The sequence below is a fragment of the Aythya marila genome (assembly GCF_965140915.1).
Source record: "Aythya marila genome assembly, chromosome: 1".
NCBI lineage: Eukaryota > Metazoa > Chordata > Aves > Anseriformes > Anatidae > Aythya > Aythya marila.
The window spans coordinates 20677397-20690729 of NC_139042.1; the positions used below are offsets into that span (position 1 = coordinate 20677397).

General features: G+C 53.6%; 1 protein-coding gene across 1 annotated transcript; it reads left to right on the plus strand.

The window, feature by feature from the left end:
- The first annotated feature begins 2141 nt into the window (after positions 1-2141).
- On the plus strand, positions 2142-7028 carry SHISA2 (shisa family member 2). Its single transcript, XM_082751668.1, has 2 exons — positions 2142-2659; positions 4195-7028. Exons 1-2 carry the CDS (start codon positions 2206-2208, stop codon positions 4746-4748), a joined length of 1008 nt encoding a protein of 335 aa, XP_082607794.1. The 5' UTR covers positions 2142-2205; the 3' UTR covers positions 4749-7028.
- The last annotated feature ends 6305 nt before the right edge of the window (positions 7029-13333 follow it).

The following is a 13333-nucleotide window of genomic DNA, read 5'->3' on the forward strand; positions in this document are numbered from 1 at the left end:
GAGCCACGGAGCTCTGCCTTCCCACCTCCATCTTGGGGAATTTGTGAGGTGAAAACCCAAGGGGGGGTTGTTGTTAGCTACTTGTTGTTGTTACAGCTTCCCCTAATCGGTCCTGCCCCTTCCTGCCTGCCTGCACCACGGTGGCTCCGTGGGGCCTCGCTGCCACCAGAGCAGGGCCTCGGCCTCCGCCTGGCGCGTGGTGGTTCTCCTGCTGGTGGTCATCTTACACCATCCCTAATTCTGATACAGGTTTTTTTTTCATGGTTCATTTACAATAGAAAAATAAAACTTGGTGTTTGCTCTCCTGCATTTGGTAACAAAATTTGTGGTGAGCCGAAGGCCTCGGGAAGCTGTGACTGGTGGTGGTAAAATCTGGGAGAGTTTCAGAGCAAAATAAAGTTGGAGCGGGTAACAGAGACTTACGGACTGTGGGATCAGCGTTATCTCCAGGCTTTTGAGATCTTTGCCCACTCTAACGTGCCTGTGATGTTTCGATTCCATCTGAAAGCTGGGAGATGCACACTTTGATAGGAGCCTCTGAATTCAGTGCCTGTGGGATGTGGGGCTCTAGCGAAGCATTTGGCTTACTTTGAAGTAGATTGAGTTAATGTGAACTTGCTAGACACAGAAAAGTGAGTGGAAAAGTAGCGGAGCAGAAATGGCTGTTGCTGTACTTATGTATTTTCACTTTTTTGTGTGTGTGGAAGAGCTTCATACTTGAATAAATCATACAGATGTTACCCAACTGACTTCAAAATGCAGCTGGAAAAAAAATCTTTGCTAATTAGTCCATTGCTAAATGCATTCTGAATCACTTCCCCAAGTGCCACATGTTTTAAGTTTCACAAAAGAATAATTATCCCTGGGTTCACAGAGACAAGTCGAGACGCACTCTGAGCTGCAATATATGAAATAGCTTTTGTGGGTAATCTCTGCAAGGGATCTGGTGCCGGTATTTGTTGTGATCGAGGCTCGGCACTGGGAATACGTACGGGTGAGACAGCAAGGTAGAAAGGAGAGCGATGTCTGATCCTCTGCTGTTGCTATTTAAAGGGCTGACCTTACCGAGTATCAGTGAAAGCAACTCATAAGGGCTGGGGAAGTAGTTTGCGTGCCGCGTATAACCAGAAAGCTGTTTTTCTTATTATGAAAGCATCAGTTTGACCCAGGTTTAAGGAAAGTGACGCTGCCGGCTGATCTCTGCATTAAGGGCCTGGCAGAGGTTTCGGGCAGACCCCCTGGCTCCCACCTCTGTCTGCAGGCAGCCGCCTTCCCACACAGCGCTCCAGGACCGGGGCTGATGGCTGGAGCTGGCTGCCGCTTGCACCCCAAAACCTGGTGCTCGTCGCCCCAATACCACTGAAGCTGAAGGCGCAGGATTGCTCAGGACCATCAGACGTCGACATGGAGCATTTCACACTTTGTCCTTCAGCTCCATGCCTGTTTCACCACGTTCATTGGCGCTGCCCAACCTGTTGCACCCACACCATGTCGATAACCAGCTCCTATATCCAAGGCCAGCACCCCTGGGCTTCTGCCCCCCTTGGGGCTATGGTGGAGGGGGGAGAGCTGCCTCTGCGTTCTCTCCTTGCAGCAGGGGGCTCGGGCCGGGGGCTGCAGCTGGGCTGGGGCTCGCTGAAAGCAGCAAGGGGCTGAGGAGCGGCTGCCCTGGACAGGGGCATGCCCCCACCTCTGCCAAAACTGCAGCTGGAAAAGGAGCCGAACCTTACAGATTTCCCAAGCGGGCTCAGTCGGGGGAGCCCCCCATTTTCAGCCTTTTTATTAAAAAATATTAATAATTATTATAATAAAAACCTACTTTCCACTTGTTCTCCCGTCTCGTGGGCGGGGCGGGGGCGGGCACCAGACCCACCTCTTGAGGAGAAGACCACCCCACACCCCCAGCCCCTCGGGGGGTCGCCTCCTTCAGGACCCTGTGGTGTGTGTGGGGTGGTCCCGGGGGTCCATCCCGAGGCTGGGGGGGGGTGAGGGGGCCGGGGCCGCGCCGTCGGGGCGGGGGCCGGGGGCGGGCGCATGGGCGGGGTGTGGGATGTGAGGGGGGGGGGCGGCTGCGGGCGGCGATATAAGGGAGGGGCGCGGGACCCCCGCCCAGCCCGGACGGGGCGCGCAGCGGCGGAGCGGAGCCATGGGGGCGGCGGGGTCGGGGTAGCGCTGCCGCCCCCCCCCGCCCCGGCCGTCCCGGGGATGCGGCGCCGGGAGCCGCGGCCGGGGGCCGGGCGGCGCCGCCGCCGCCACCACCAGCACCACCACCAGTACCACCAGTACCACCAGCAGCAGCACCACCCAGGCTCGGGGGGCCGGCGAGCGGCCGCCCCCTCGGTGTGCGCCATGCGGGGCGGGGGCTGCTGCTGCCCGCTGCTGCTGGCGGCGCTGGGCTGGCTGCTGCCGGCGGGGGCGGCGGGCAGCGGGGAGTACTGCCACGGCTGGATGGACGGCCAGGGCGGCTGGAGGGACGGCTTCCAGTGCCCCGAGCGCTTCGACGGAGGCGACGCCACCATCTGCTGCGGCAGCTGCGCCCTCCGCTACTGCTGCTCCAGCGCCGAGGCCAGGCTGGATCAAGGAGCCTGCGACAACGACCGCAGGCACGGAGCCGCCGAGCCCGGGCGGCCCGGCAAGGATGGCCCCGACGGGGCGGCAGGTGAGGAGGAGCCCCCCGGGGAGATGGGGGGGTCCCCGTGCCGGGGATCGGCGGCTCTGCGTGGTTTGGGGTCTGCCCCGAGTGGGAATAGGGGGGCGGGGGTGGTGCTGCGGAGGGTTGAAGTGGGAGAGGCAGCCGGGCGGTGCGCCCCCTCCACGCTGCTGCGGCTGCAGGGACCCGGCGCTGCCGTGCCCCGGAGCAGGGGACGCCGCTCGCCAGCGGCCTGGGGCGCAGCGAGCTGCCGGGGGTCTGCGCGTCGCTGCTTAATCGCTCCCTCGGCCCCCACTGTGCTCCCAATTAAACAGTGAAGAGAAAAAAAAAGAACACCAAACAGCCCATAAGTAGATTTAAAAAAAAAAAAAAAAAAAAAGTGACATGACATTTCTGAGTGACTCGTGGCCGGTCCCGCTCTAATTGTGTGCGCTCGCCAAGCTTGGGTGCCACCAGTTCAGACGGCTCCTTCATGAGATTGAGTTTCAAGGGTAAACTCGAGTCTTTCTACTGCTGTTTCAATAAAAAAAAAAAAAGCCTCGGTGGCTTTCCAGCACATTTGCTGCCATCCACACATGGTGAGCACGCTAGAAGTAGCCTGAAGTGATGTTATAATTAGGGCAGATTTACTCTCGGAAAACTTGTGTGCTGCAGTCTGCAGCAAGTGTATGCACCTGCCAAGGAGCCGCTGTCTCGCTGGGTGCAGAAGGAGACACGATCCTTCGTGAGGCCTTTGTGTAGGGAGTGTTAAAATTACAGAAGAGAGGAGGGAAGAATGTGGCCTTTTGGCCCATAGCCCACTGCGTGTGTTCAGCTGTGCGAGGAGCTGCGCTGACTTCAGCGGGCCTGTCGCCCCCTCAGCAGCTCTTGCACGAGATCGTCTCGCGTGGTGAGGGGTGGCCCCGTTCCTTGGCCCCGTGTCTGGTGCCCACCATTAGTGGTGGCTTCCTTAGAGCTGGTCGGGAGGAGCTGCACAGGGCTCTGCAGCCCTGTCTGCATCCCCAAGCTGACGAGTTTTGATGGCCATGGTGAAGCCCGGGCTCATCTGGAGCATTTGAAAGCACTGAAGGGAGATCCCATCCCCTCATCACTCCCAGATACATCCGTAAAGATGTGGGGCTGCTCCAGGGCATGGAGCAGCCCCACAGTCAGCCATGGGGCTGCCCTGAGGGCTGACAGCAGATGGAGAGGGCTGGCAATGTGGAGGGATGCGATGCAAGGTCTGACCATCCCGTGATCCCAAGCAGGAGTCCTGGTCCCAAAGCATTTTGCTATGGCACTGCTCAAACTGGGCGCTCTCGCTTAATTTTTCTAGTTGGGGAGGTGTGAGCTGTGCAGTTTAGCTCCCTGATGGTAACGTCTAAGATGCTTTGGAAGCTCCAGCCCTTGGTTTTAGCTGCCCTGTGTAAGCGTGCAGCTGAATGCTGAGCTTTCATCGCCCAGCGCACAGAGCTGAGGTGGGCTTGGTGCTGGGAAAGGGGGCGGAGGGGACCTCCTGCAGCTTGCCCGTGCTCCCAGCACCCACCTTCTCCTTGCCGTTGCAGTGCCCATCTACGTGCCGTTCCTCATCGTGGGCTCCGTCTTCGTTGCCTTCATCATCCTGGGCTCGCTGGTGGCGGCGTGCTGCTGCCGGTGCCTGCGGCCCAAGCAGGAGCCCCAGCAGAGCCGCGCGCCCGGGGGCACCCGCCTGATGGAGACCATCCCTATGATCCCCAGCGCCAGCACCTCCCGCGGCTCCTCCTCCCGGCAGTCCAGCACCGCAGCCAGCTCCAGCTCCAGCGCCAACTCGGGGGCCAGAGCCCCCCCGACCAGGTCGCAGACCAACTGCTGCTTGCCTGAGGGGACCATGAACAACGTCTACGTCAACATGCCGACCAACTTCTCGGTGCTCAACTGCCAGCAGGCCACCCAGATCGTGCCGCACCAGGGGCAGTACCTGCACCCGCCCTACGTGGGCTACGCCGTCCAGCACGACTCGGTGCCGCTCGCCCCCGTGGCCCCCTTCCTGGACGGTTTGCAGGGTGGCTACAGGCAGATCCAGTCCCCGTTCCCGCACACCGGCGGCGAGCAGAAGATGTACCCGGCCGTGACCGTGTAGCGCCGCCGTGTAGCTGCCTCCCCCTCCCAGCCCAACAGGTTTTTCATATCCCAGCCGAACAGAGGAGAAATACTTCCTTGGAACGTAGCTCCCAGAACATCGCTTGTAAATAATTTTGAAAGGCTCATGCATGTCAGACAGTGTTTATAAACCATTTATTTTCATCGGGGTCCATTGCCAGAAACTGTAGGATGATATCGCTGAATTAACATTTCCAGATACGCTTTCATTCCAGTGCATGATTTACAGTGGTGAAGGATTATGCTTAAAAAGCATATGCATTGCAGATCACTGTGCTTGCGAGATAAATGCCGGAGCCATTAAGTGCCCTTCAGGTATGACATGGTCAGAAATATTTGCCTAATAATTCGTAGAAAGAGTTCTGTTCCACTGTACGAGACCACAGTACTTAAGAAACCTCTCTTCTCCTCTCCTCCAATTCCTTAGTGACATTTCCCATTGCTTTACAGACAATCACCACTGAACCTGAGCAGGGCCGTCACTCTCTGCTCAGTTCCTGGTACCAGCTCCCATGGTTTTTTGGGCCCTGGGCCCCGGGTGAGCTGCCACGCGGTGCTCAGTCTCGCAGAGAACAACTTTTCCTTGAACCTGGTATTTATGTAGGAACTTGGAGCAGATGAATTACTCGGCTCTTACTTCCAGCGCACTTGAAACCCTTCTTGATTTGATTTTTTGCCTCAAGATCAGGAACTGGTAGTGGTTTGCACAAACTCTGTCTCTTTGCGGACTTCCTACTACGAACAGGGTGCGAGGTACTTGCTCCTCCAGCCACCAGCACAAATTTTCGACTCCGTGATCGCTGTCGGAGCCGAAGCGATGCTTACCGAGGAAGGTTGTGCTGTGACTTCCAACACACCTTGTTTGACCTCGCCTCCTATTAAACACTCAACCCGTGTGCGTGGGCTTGATGGGCCCAGGCCCTGCCGCAGGCTCATGATGGAGCCCACCCATGGGACCATGTGGGCCAGCCCACCCTGGTCCCACTGAACCAGCAGGGGCTTGCAGAGCTTGGAAATCCATCCTGGATTATTCTTGGGAGCAGAAAGGCCCAACGATGTTTAAAAATCTGTGTGGAGGATGAGGGAAAAGGCCCAAGCAACGCATGAAAGGCTGCACCTGCGGAGGGGGCACTGCAGCCAGCACCGTGCGTTTGTTGGGTAAATGCCACCCGAGTTTGGCCAGGCAACAGCACACAGGAAATAATCAGACCATGCTAATCGCAATGTATCACCCCAGGCGTATTTAAACAAGCAAAACAGTCTTTAGGGCTGATTTTGTCTCTTAGAAAACCTGGTCTCTGCCTTTCAGTCCGTTTGTTCTTCAGACTAAATGCTGCAGCTGTGTGCTAAGGGCAAAGCCCAGACCGGGCAATGGCTGTAAGCAGACCAGAGCTGGCAAAAGGGTTCTTGTTTCCGATACTGTATCAGTACGTAGCAATAACTGTGACACTACTATTTTTTGTATGTCTCTTTTAAAACCGCGCGTTCGCGTGGAAGCGTTGCCAAATCCGACGGTTTACTTGTAAACACGCCACACACACACAGGCAGCCTACAGAAAGGGAGAAATGTTTTTGACCACTGAAATAGGAAAAATGAATAGGTAATTTATACCCGATCTGCTGTTATTGGCCGGGATCTCCCCATTCAGCGTGTGTGACCTTTACAAAAACGCCGGCTCGCAGGCCCGGCCTTCGCCTCCTGCCGCGTCGGGAGCAGCGGCCTGCAGGTCCCGCGGTGACAGTGACGGGGACAGTGGTGGTGACAGTGCCAATACTGGTGCCAGCAGCTCGTCCAGGAGCTGGAGATACTCATCCCTGGGTGCTGAGGAGGTGGGCTGTCTCGACGAGCCCACTGATGTGGTGTCCCCGCCAGCCCCGATCGCCATCGGCTCCGGCCGCTGCCCACCGCGCTCCTTGCGCGCCCCCCAACAAGGACACCTGCTCCCACCCGTGACGTTCAGGTGAACCTTTGTACATTGTTTACTTGTTTTTAAAAATAAATAAATAAATAAATATGAATAAGTTAAATTTAAAGTCTGTAGAAATTAATTTACAGCTGAAGGAAAAGAAACCTGAGTTGTAATAAAAGGAAGTTTGTGAGATGTGCTGTTTTTGTTTTTTTTTTTATGTCATGTATAATAATGTAAAACCAATGTTAACATTTGATATAGCTTTTAAATCTCTGAAAGGGTGCTTGGTTTAAAGTGTTTCTTACAGATGAAGAAAAAAGCCCCCTTTGTTTCTTAATAAATACTTTATGGTGTGACTTTTTGTTTGCTTTGTTGCCGTCATTGTTTTGTTCAGTTAATGCCTCACTTGCCTCTGTCTACAAGAGCGTGTCCGACCAGCCCAGCAAAAACAAAGTCTGGATTTTCGGATGGGTTTTTAAAGAACAGAAGCACCAACACCCACCACGTGCATGGCCGAAAGTTGTGGCCCAGTGGGCTCTGTCCCCTAAGGGTGATGGGGCCATGGAGGTGACAGGAGCACCTCCAGACAGGAGCAGTGAATGCATGGTGTCTGTAACACCAATTTGTTCACAAATTTAGATTTTGATTTCACCTTCAGGAAAAGCTTGTCTCTTCTATAAGTGCCCTTACCCCTGTACCTGCCCAAGCAGGGACACCCAGAGCAGGCTGCCCAGGCCCACGTCCAGGCGGCTTTTGGAGCTCCTCAAGGAGGAGACCCCACAGCCTCTCTGGGCAGCCTGTGCCAGGGCTCCGTCACCCGCCCAGCACAGCAGTGCTGCCTGGTGCTCAGAGGGAGCCTCCTGGGTGCCCGGCTGTGCCCATGGCCTCCTGTCCTGGCACTGGCACCACAGTTCCTGTGCCTGGTGGAGCTGACTTAATGATCCAAGGGGCTCAGTTTGGGAACAGGGGCAGCAGGGGGATGCTATCCAAATTCATAATTCACAGCCATGTCCTTCTAAGTAGGGATTTTTTCCATACTAGCAAAAAAAATGAAGTCTCACAAGGAAAACACAGCCCCACTGTGCCAGCAAGGTCCAGCCCAGGCTCGCCAGTCTCCGGGATGAGGCCATGCAGCATTCCCAGCACTCAGTTGTTGAGAGGTCCCTGGGGTGGGGAGTGCAGCGACTCTGAGCATTTGTTACCTAGAGGAGCCTGTTGTTCCCTCTTACCTCTTTTTTTTTTTTTTTTTCTTCTTCTGATTTTATTATTTATTAAGAGGCTAAAACCTGGAGATAAGGGAAGGAAAAAAAAAAAGAAGAAGAAGAAGAAGGCACTCTTCTAAACCTGCTGCACAGCACAAAAATACACTTTTAGCCGTAGAGGAGTGCAAGAAGTGATGGAAGCTCTCTGCAGGCGTTTCACCCACCCCGCAGCCCCGGCTGAGCGCTCCCTGTGGGGCAGCTCGGTGCTCAGTGACTCACTGCTCAGGAAACCCTCCCTGAAAGGCCGCGTGCATTTTTTGCTTGCTCAGTTTCAGCCCATTACTCAGTTTCATCTTCCCAGACTGCCCGAAACAATCCCTCTTTTTTTTTGTCCTGCTGTTTACACCTCTTAAATTTATGGTCTCACTTATTCAAAGTTTGAAGTATACGGAGTTCTTTTTCAGTGCTTGTTGTTGAATACATTGCTACCGGTTTCAGGCTCTTTCCGCTGAAGTGGTCAGGAATTTGCCATGCCACAGGCTGTAAGGGGTACTAGTGGTGGGGAGCAAAATCCGTGAGTGCTGGACTGTCACCAACAGCCCACCAAGAGCACACGGTGCTCATCCAGGCAAGGCCAAAATCGTGTTTGTTCTCCCGGCTGTCCCCTCACTTGGGAAACCGCCCCAGTGTCACTCTGGAGAGGGAGCTGCTGGTCACTGGGGCTGTGGAGGTTGCACCCTGGGCTTGCCTCCTCTGGTGGGAGGGTGGTGGGTGGGGTGACCCTGAGGCAGCTGTGCACAACCTCACTGTGATCATTAACGCTCCTAAATCCCCCCCAAAGCCTCTTCCACCCCTCAGGCCTCTGCTCTGCAGGTGCTGGTGCAGCACTGAGGGATGGCAGCAGGCCCCATGGCACCCAGAGCTGCTGAGCTTTGCGGTCACAAGGGACCAGCTCATGGGTTACAAAGGACCAGCACCAGACCAAACACCACCAACACAAGCTCAACACACCGTGGAGAACCACTTTGAGGTGGCTTCCTTATGATCTGGGTATTATCAGAAGAAGACAACCATCCCTCCCATGCTAGCACCACCTCTGAGCACCCGTACAGCCGTCACCAGGCATTTTCACTTCAATAAGTGGAGCTTGCTGCCATCAGTGTCCCGTGCTTAAATTTGGAACGCGATGCCCACGGGAGAGCAAGACAGATTTCAAGCCCCAGATCAGCACATTAACCTCAGCACCTTCCTTCCAAAACATCTCATTTGCTGCTCACTTTTGGTCTTGCTGGAACTCCTCTTTCCCCTCCAGATTTTCTGTTCTCCCGTTCTTTTCCTCCTGCTGCAGTTATTGCTACATATTATTCCCCACGTGTATTCCCTTGTATTTTTCCAAGCTGAATCTCATTTTATTGTTTCCTGCTCATATTTCTTGCTTCTCTGTAGGTCCCTTTGTATTATTTCTCTGTCCTCAGCGGGGCTTGCAACATTTTCCTGCCCAGGATCACGTGCAAATTGACTGAATGACTCACCTCAGCCCCTGCCAGCTGTTCTCCCTTTCTTTGTGCAAGCCAAAATGCCAGCTAACCCAGGTCAGTGATGCTGCACCACCTACCCACACCTCAGTAAGAGGAGCTGGGAGCAATGGGGTGATGCCCACCATGGCTGGACCACATGGCACCAAATATCAGCATGGGCTTCACCCGTGGAAGGAGTTCCCAACGGGTACCTGCAGCTCACCATGGATTTGTTTTCCTTTTCCTGTTTGAGTCTTCAGTAGTACATGAGGAAAACCATAAGAAAACTTACCTTAAACTTTGAAGACACGAATCTTGCCTGCTATTGCAGGCTCTTTTCACTCAGTAGGCTTATACTAGCAGAAGTATAATTCAAGCAGCCAAGAAAGAGTGGAAATAGCTTCCTTTCTCCTGAACATGATAATCCTTCACTTTCAGATAAGCAAACCCTTATTTGCTGTTATCAGCCCTTCAGAAAACCTCTGGCAAAATCGAGGCAAACAATGATACAGTGAGCTGAAAAATGTGGATTAATTAAAAAAAAAAATGAATTAGTTGCTTTCCATCAAGCCTTACTCATGTTTAATGCCAAAGCACATCAGGGCACAGCCCAAACTAGTTTGTATGTAGGTTAACTTGAAGACTAGAAAAAAGCAGGAAGGCACCCCTTTGGATTTAATCCATTAAGCCAGGGCAAGGTAACATCAAGTCAGAGCTGTAATAACAGAACAATAAAATGAAACAACTTATCTCCCCCCTAAGACATTGGGTAACTTCAACCCCTCATGAGGGCAGGCTGGCAAAGCGTTCAATACTGCCGAGCCCAGAGCCACCTTTAGGAAGGTCTGAACCTTGACAGAGATCGATGGAGCTGTGTGCGGCCTCACCAGGGACGAGCCTGACCCTGCACAGGATGTCCCTCCTCTGAGATGAGGATACCGTCATGTTGTGCAGTCTCTGCTATGATTTATTACCCTAAAGGTAAATATTGGCTCAGGCAGCTGTTAATTCCCTCGGTATTTGTTTCTGAGAGCGAGAGGGAATCCTCCTGCCTTCACACACCAGACATTTTGCATGTTACTGTGAACGTCCCATTGTGGGGAAAAAAGTGATTCTCAGTTCACATCAGCACAAACCAAAAGCAGGGGCTGCAGACCCGGTGTACCACCAGAATCAGGCTCTTGGTTTAGGAAGTGCACTGCCATCCTCAGTACTTACAGGGAAATATGAACAGTTGCTATCAAACAGGGCTTAATGTATACAATATAGCTGTGTTGTTCAAGCTCAGATACAAGGCTCCACATTCAAATGAACTGACCATAAGAAAGCAGTATTTTATTTTATTTTTTTCCCCAGGTAGAAATCCTGTATTAATATGCTTAGAAACAGTTCCACACACAGCTGGCAATGTGCAAAAAGGCAGGAGGGAGCTGGACCAGCACTGTTATAAGTCCAGTGCATTACCCAGCCCAACCCAACCCAACCCAGCCCAACCCAACCCAACCCAACCCAACCCAACATTCCCTTTCTTCCAGTCTCCTTTCTCCTCAGGGACTGTGTTCTGCTTAGCAGGAGGTACCCCCAGCTCCATGGCATCTGTCAAGACCCACACACCAGTTTTATTGTCTGTGACAATGGCACCGAGTGTTTGTCATCAGGCTGGGTCATCAAACACAAGATGTGTGACTGCTGAGGCTCCCACGCACTTCACTGCAGGCTTTAGGTCTCCTGAAAGCTTTCAGCTTTCTGCCTTTGTCACTGAGGGACCCTGCCACCACAGCAGGGCCTCGCCAGCACGGCTCACCTCCCCCCACCCTGCTCTGCCCTACAGCCCCCCTCTGCACCAGCACGAAGAAACCGCGCTGGCTTTCAGCAACGTTTCCAAGCCTCATTTCTCTGAGGACCCATATTTCTGCTGAGGAGGAAGCAGCAGGAAGCCCATGGCTCTTCCCAAGCTTCTCAGGACCTGCTGCTGGGAGAGCTGGGGCTCAGGGCCGCGGCCGGGCTGAGGGAAGGGCAGAGCCTGGCGGCCGGGCGGTGCCGGAGCAGCGCTCACACAAAGGGATCGTGTTTCTGAAATCTTCTTGCTTAACATTCCTCGAACCAGCCCTTTCTCAGTTACACTTTCATTTTTTAATGCTCCCATTTCAGACTCGAGCATTAATCTGAGGGTTTAGAGTCTTTGATTCTGTTTCGGCCTGGTATGAGGCACCGAGGACCGCCGGCAGCGGCCTCAGCAGCTGCTCCCGCACGGCTCCGGCCGCGGGACGTGAGCGCCAGGCGCTTTCACAGCCTCGCCTGTCAGACCATTAGAGGCAGAGTCTCAGAGGTGATTATTCAACTAATATATCTAATAGGGGGTTTAAGAAGCCATTCATTACATTTAACAATTCGGAGAATTATTTCACGTTTAGCGCACTGTAGGAAGAGGCGACAGCATGGGGAGCCCTCAGCAGAGCATCACGTTCTTCCCACAGCCAACTGAATGAAGCTTGCTCGAGTTTATCATCAATTTTACTTTGGCGTAATTGATTGCCCAGATGTGTGAGCAGCCCTGCACTCAGCGAGGCTCCCGCTGCTGCAGGCTCACAGGCTGGAGCACTGCTACAGGGGGATACATGAGGACTTGGTCGCAGGCTTTTCATCTCTTTGCAAAGGGAAAGCAGGTACCAGGCCTGGCTTCGGGGGCAAGAGCGTTTTGAAGTGTGCTCAAGCAGTGACTTGTAAAGGGAAGAGGGGAAGTTTGGCTTACAACCCCTCTTTGTTTCCCAATTTAAAAAAAAATAAATAAAAAATCCAGAAGTAATTTGTTGTTTTAAACGAGTCTCTCCAGGCTCTTTAAAATGGTTCTGTCGGCAGTGTGACAATCCATAAGGAAAAAAACATTCATCGAGTTACAGCACCCCGAAGAGGGAAAGTTTTAGCCAGACTGCATATAAATATTCATTTTGTTCCTGGTAAAACCTATTTTAACACCAATACCTGATAATATCTGGACAAAAAGAGATCTCTTTGTTACAGCTCGTGCACTTTTACTTTCTGCGGGGATCTTACAACGCATTCCCTGAGGTCACCAGGGATCTGGAGAGACTGATCTTTAGTGCAGGGCCATAACTTGGGCATCCCTCCTGGCTTGGTGCATGGGGTGGATTTTGCTCAGGAAGGAGGCTGCAGCACCCCGGGGTCTCACAGCCCTGCTCAGGAGAGCTCAGCTGCTGAGGCTCTCCCAGGCTCAGCACGGGGGGCGAGGTGCTCACAGCTCGCTGTGCAAACATATTTGTTCAGCGGCAGGAACATGTTGTGTCGGAGAGGATCACAGCGTGTCCCCTGGAGCCGATGGGCACAGAGCTCCCAGGGACAGGAGAGCCTTTGTGCGGTGCTGCACGCTCTCGGTCTTGCTCAAGGCAAGTGAGGGGCACTGCTCCGAGAGAGGCAACGCAAGCGAGCTTGGCAGTGTCGGTCCGGCACCACTGGCAGAGCTGGATGTGGAATTCTTGATCAGGCAGGAACAGGAAAAAAAATCCTCCCCCTGCTCTCGGGATGCTGTGCAGGACACCTCTCGTGTTGCTGCACCATCACTCAGCATGATGCACGATCAGACCATTCCCTCCCCAACCACGGGTGTGTGCCCACTGAGCACAAAACCCTCTTGTGAATTCAGCTGGGAGCAAAAGAAAGTTTAACACTTTGTTTTTCCCTGCTGTGCCTGTGTCACTTAGACAAGGTAAAAGATCTCCAAGGCTTATTTTAGCGAAGCTTTGGTGATGTTGCATGCATCAGTTGTAGGAGAGACACTATTAAAACATCAGGCACATGCTGTGAGCCTGCCAGTGCCATTCTTCCTCAGACACCAGTCTTGTGTTTGGGGCCTGATTCCAGCCCCATGGCAAGGAACCCGAGTCTCGTCCTTGGCACAAACAGAAGCATCCCCTTAAA

What these genes read in the sequence shown, in the direction of transcription:
- SHISA2 (XM_082751668.1), top strand. Translation starts at nt 2,206, where the DNA reads ATGCGGCGCCGGGAGCCGCGGCCGGGGGCCGGGCGGCGCCGCCGCCGC. An exon ending in TGGCCCCGACGGGGCGGCAG is followed by an intron (nt 2,660 to 4,194) that starts GTGAGGAGGAGC and finishes TTGCCGTTGCAG; the next exon opens with TGCCCATCTACGTGCCGTTC.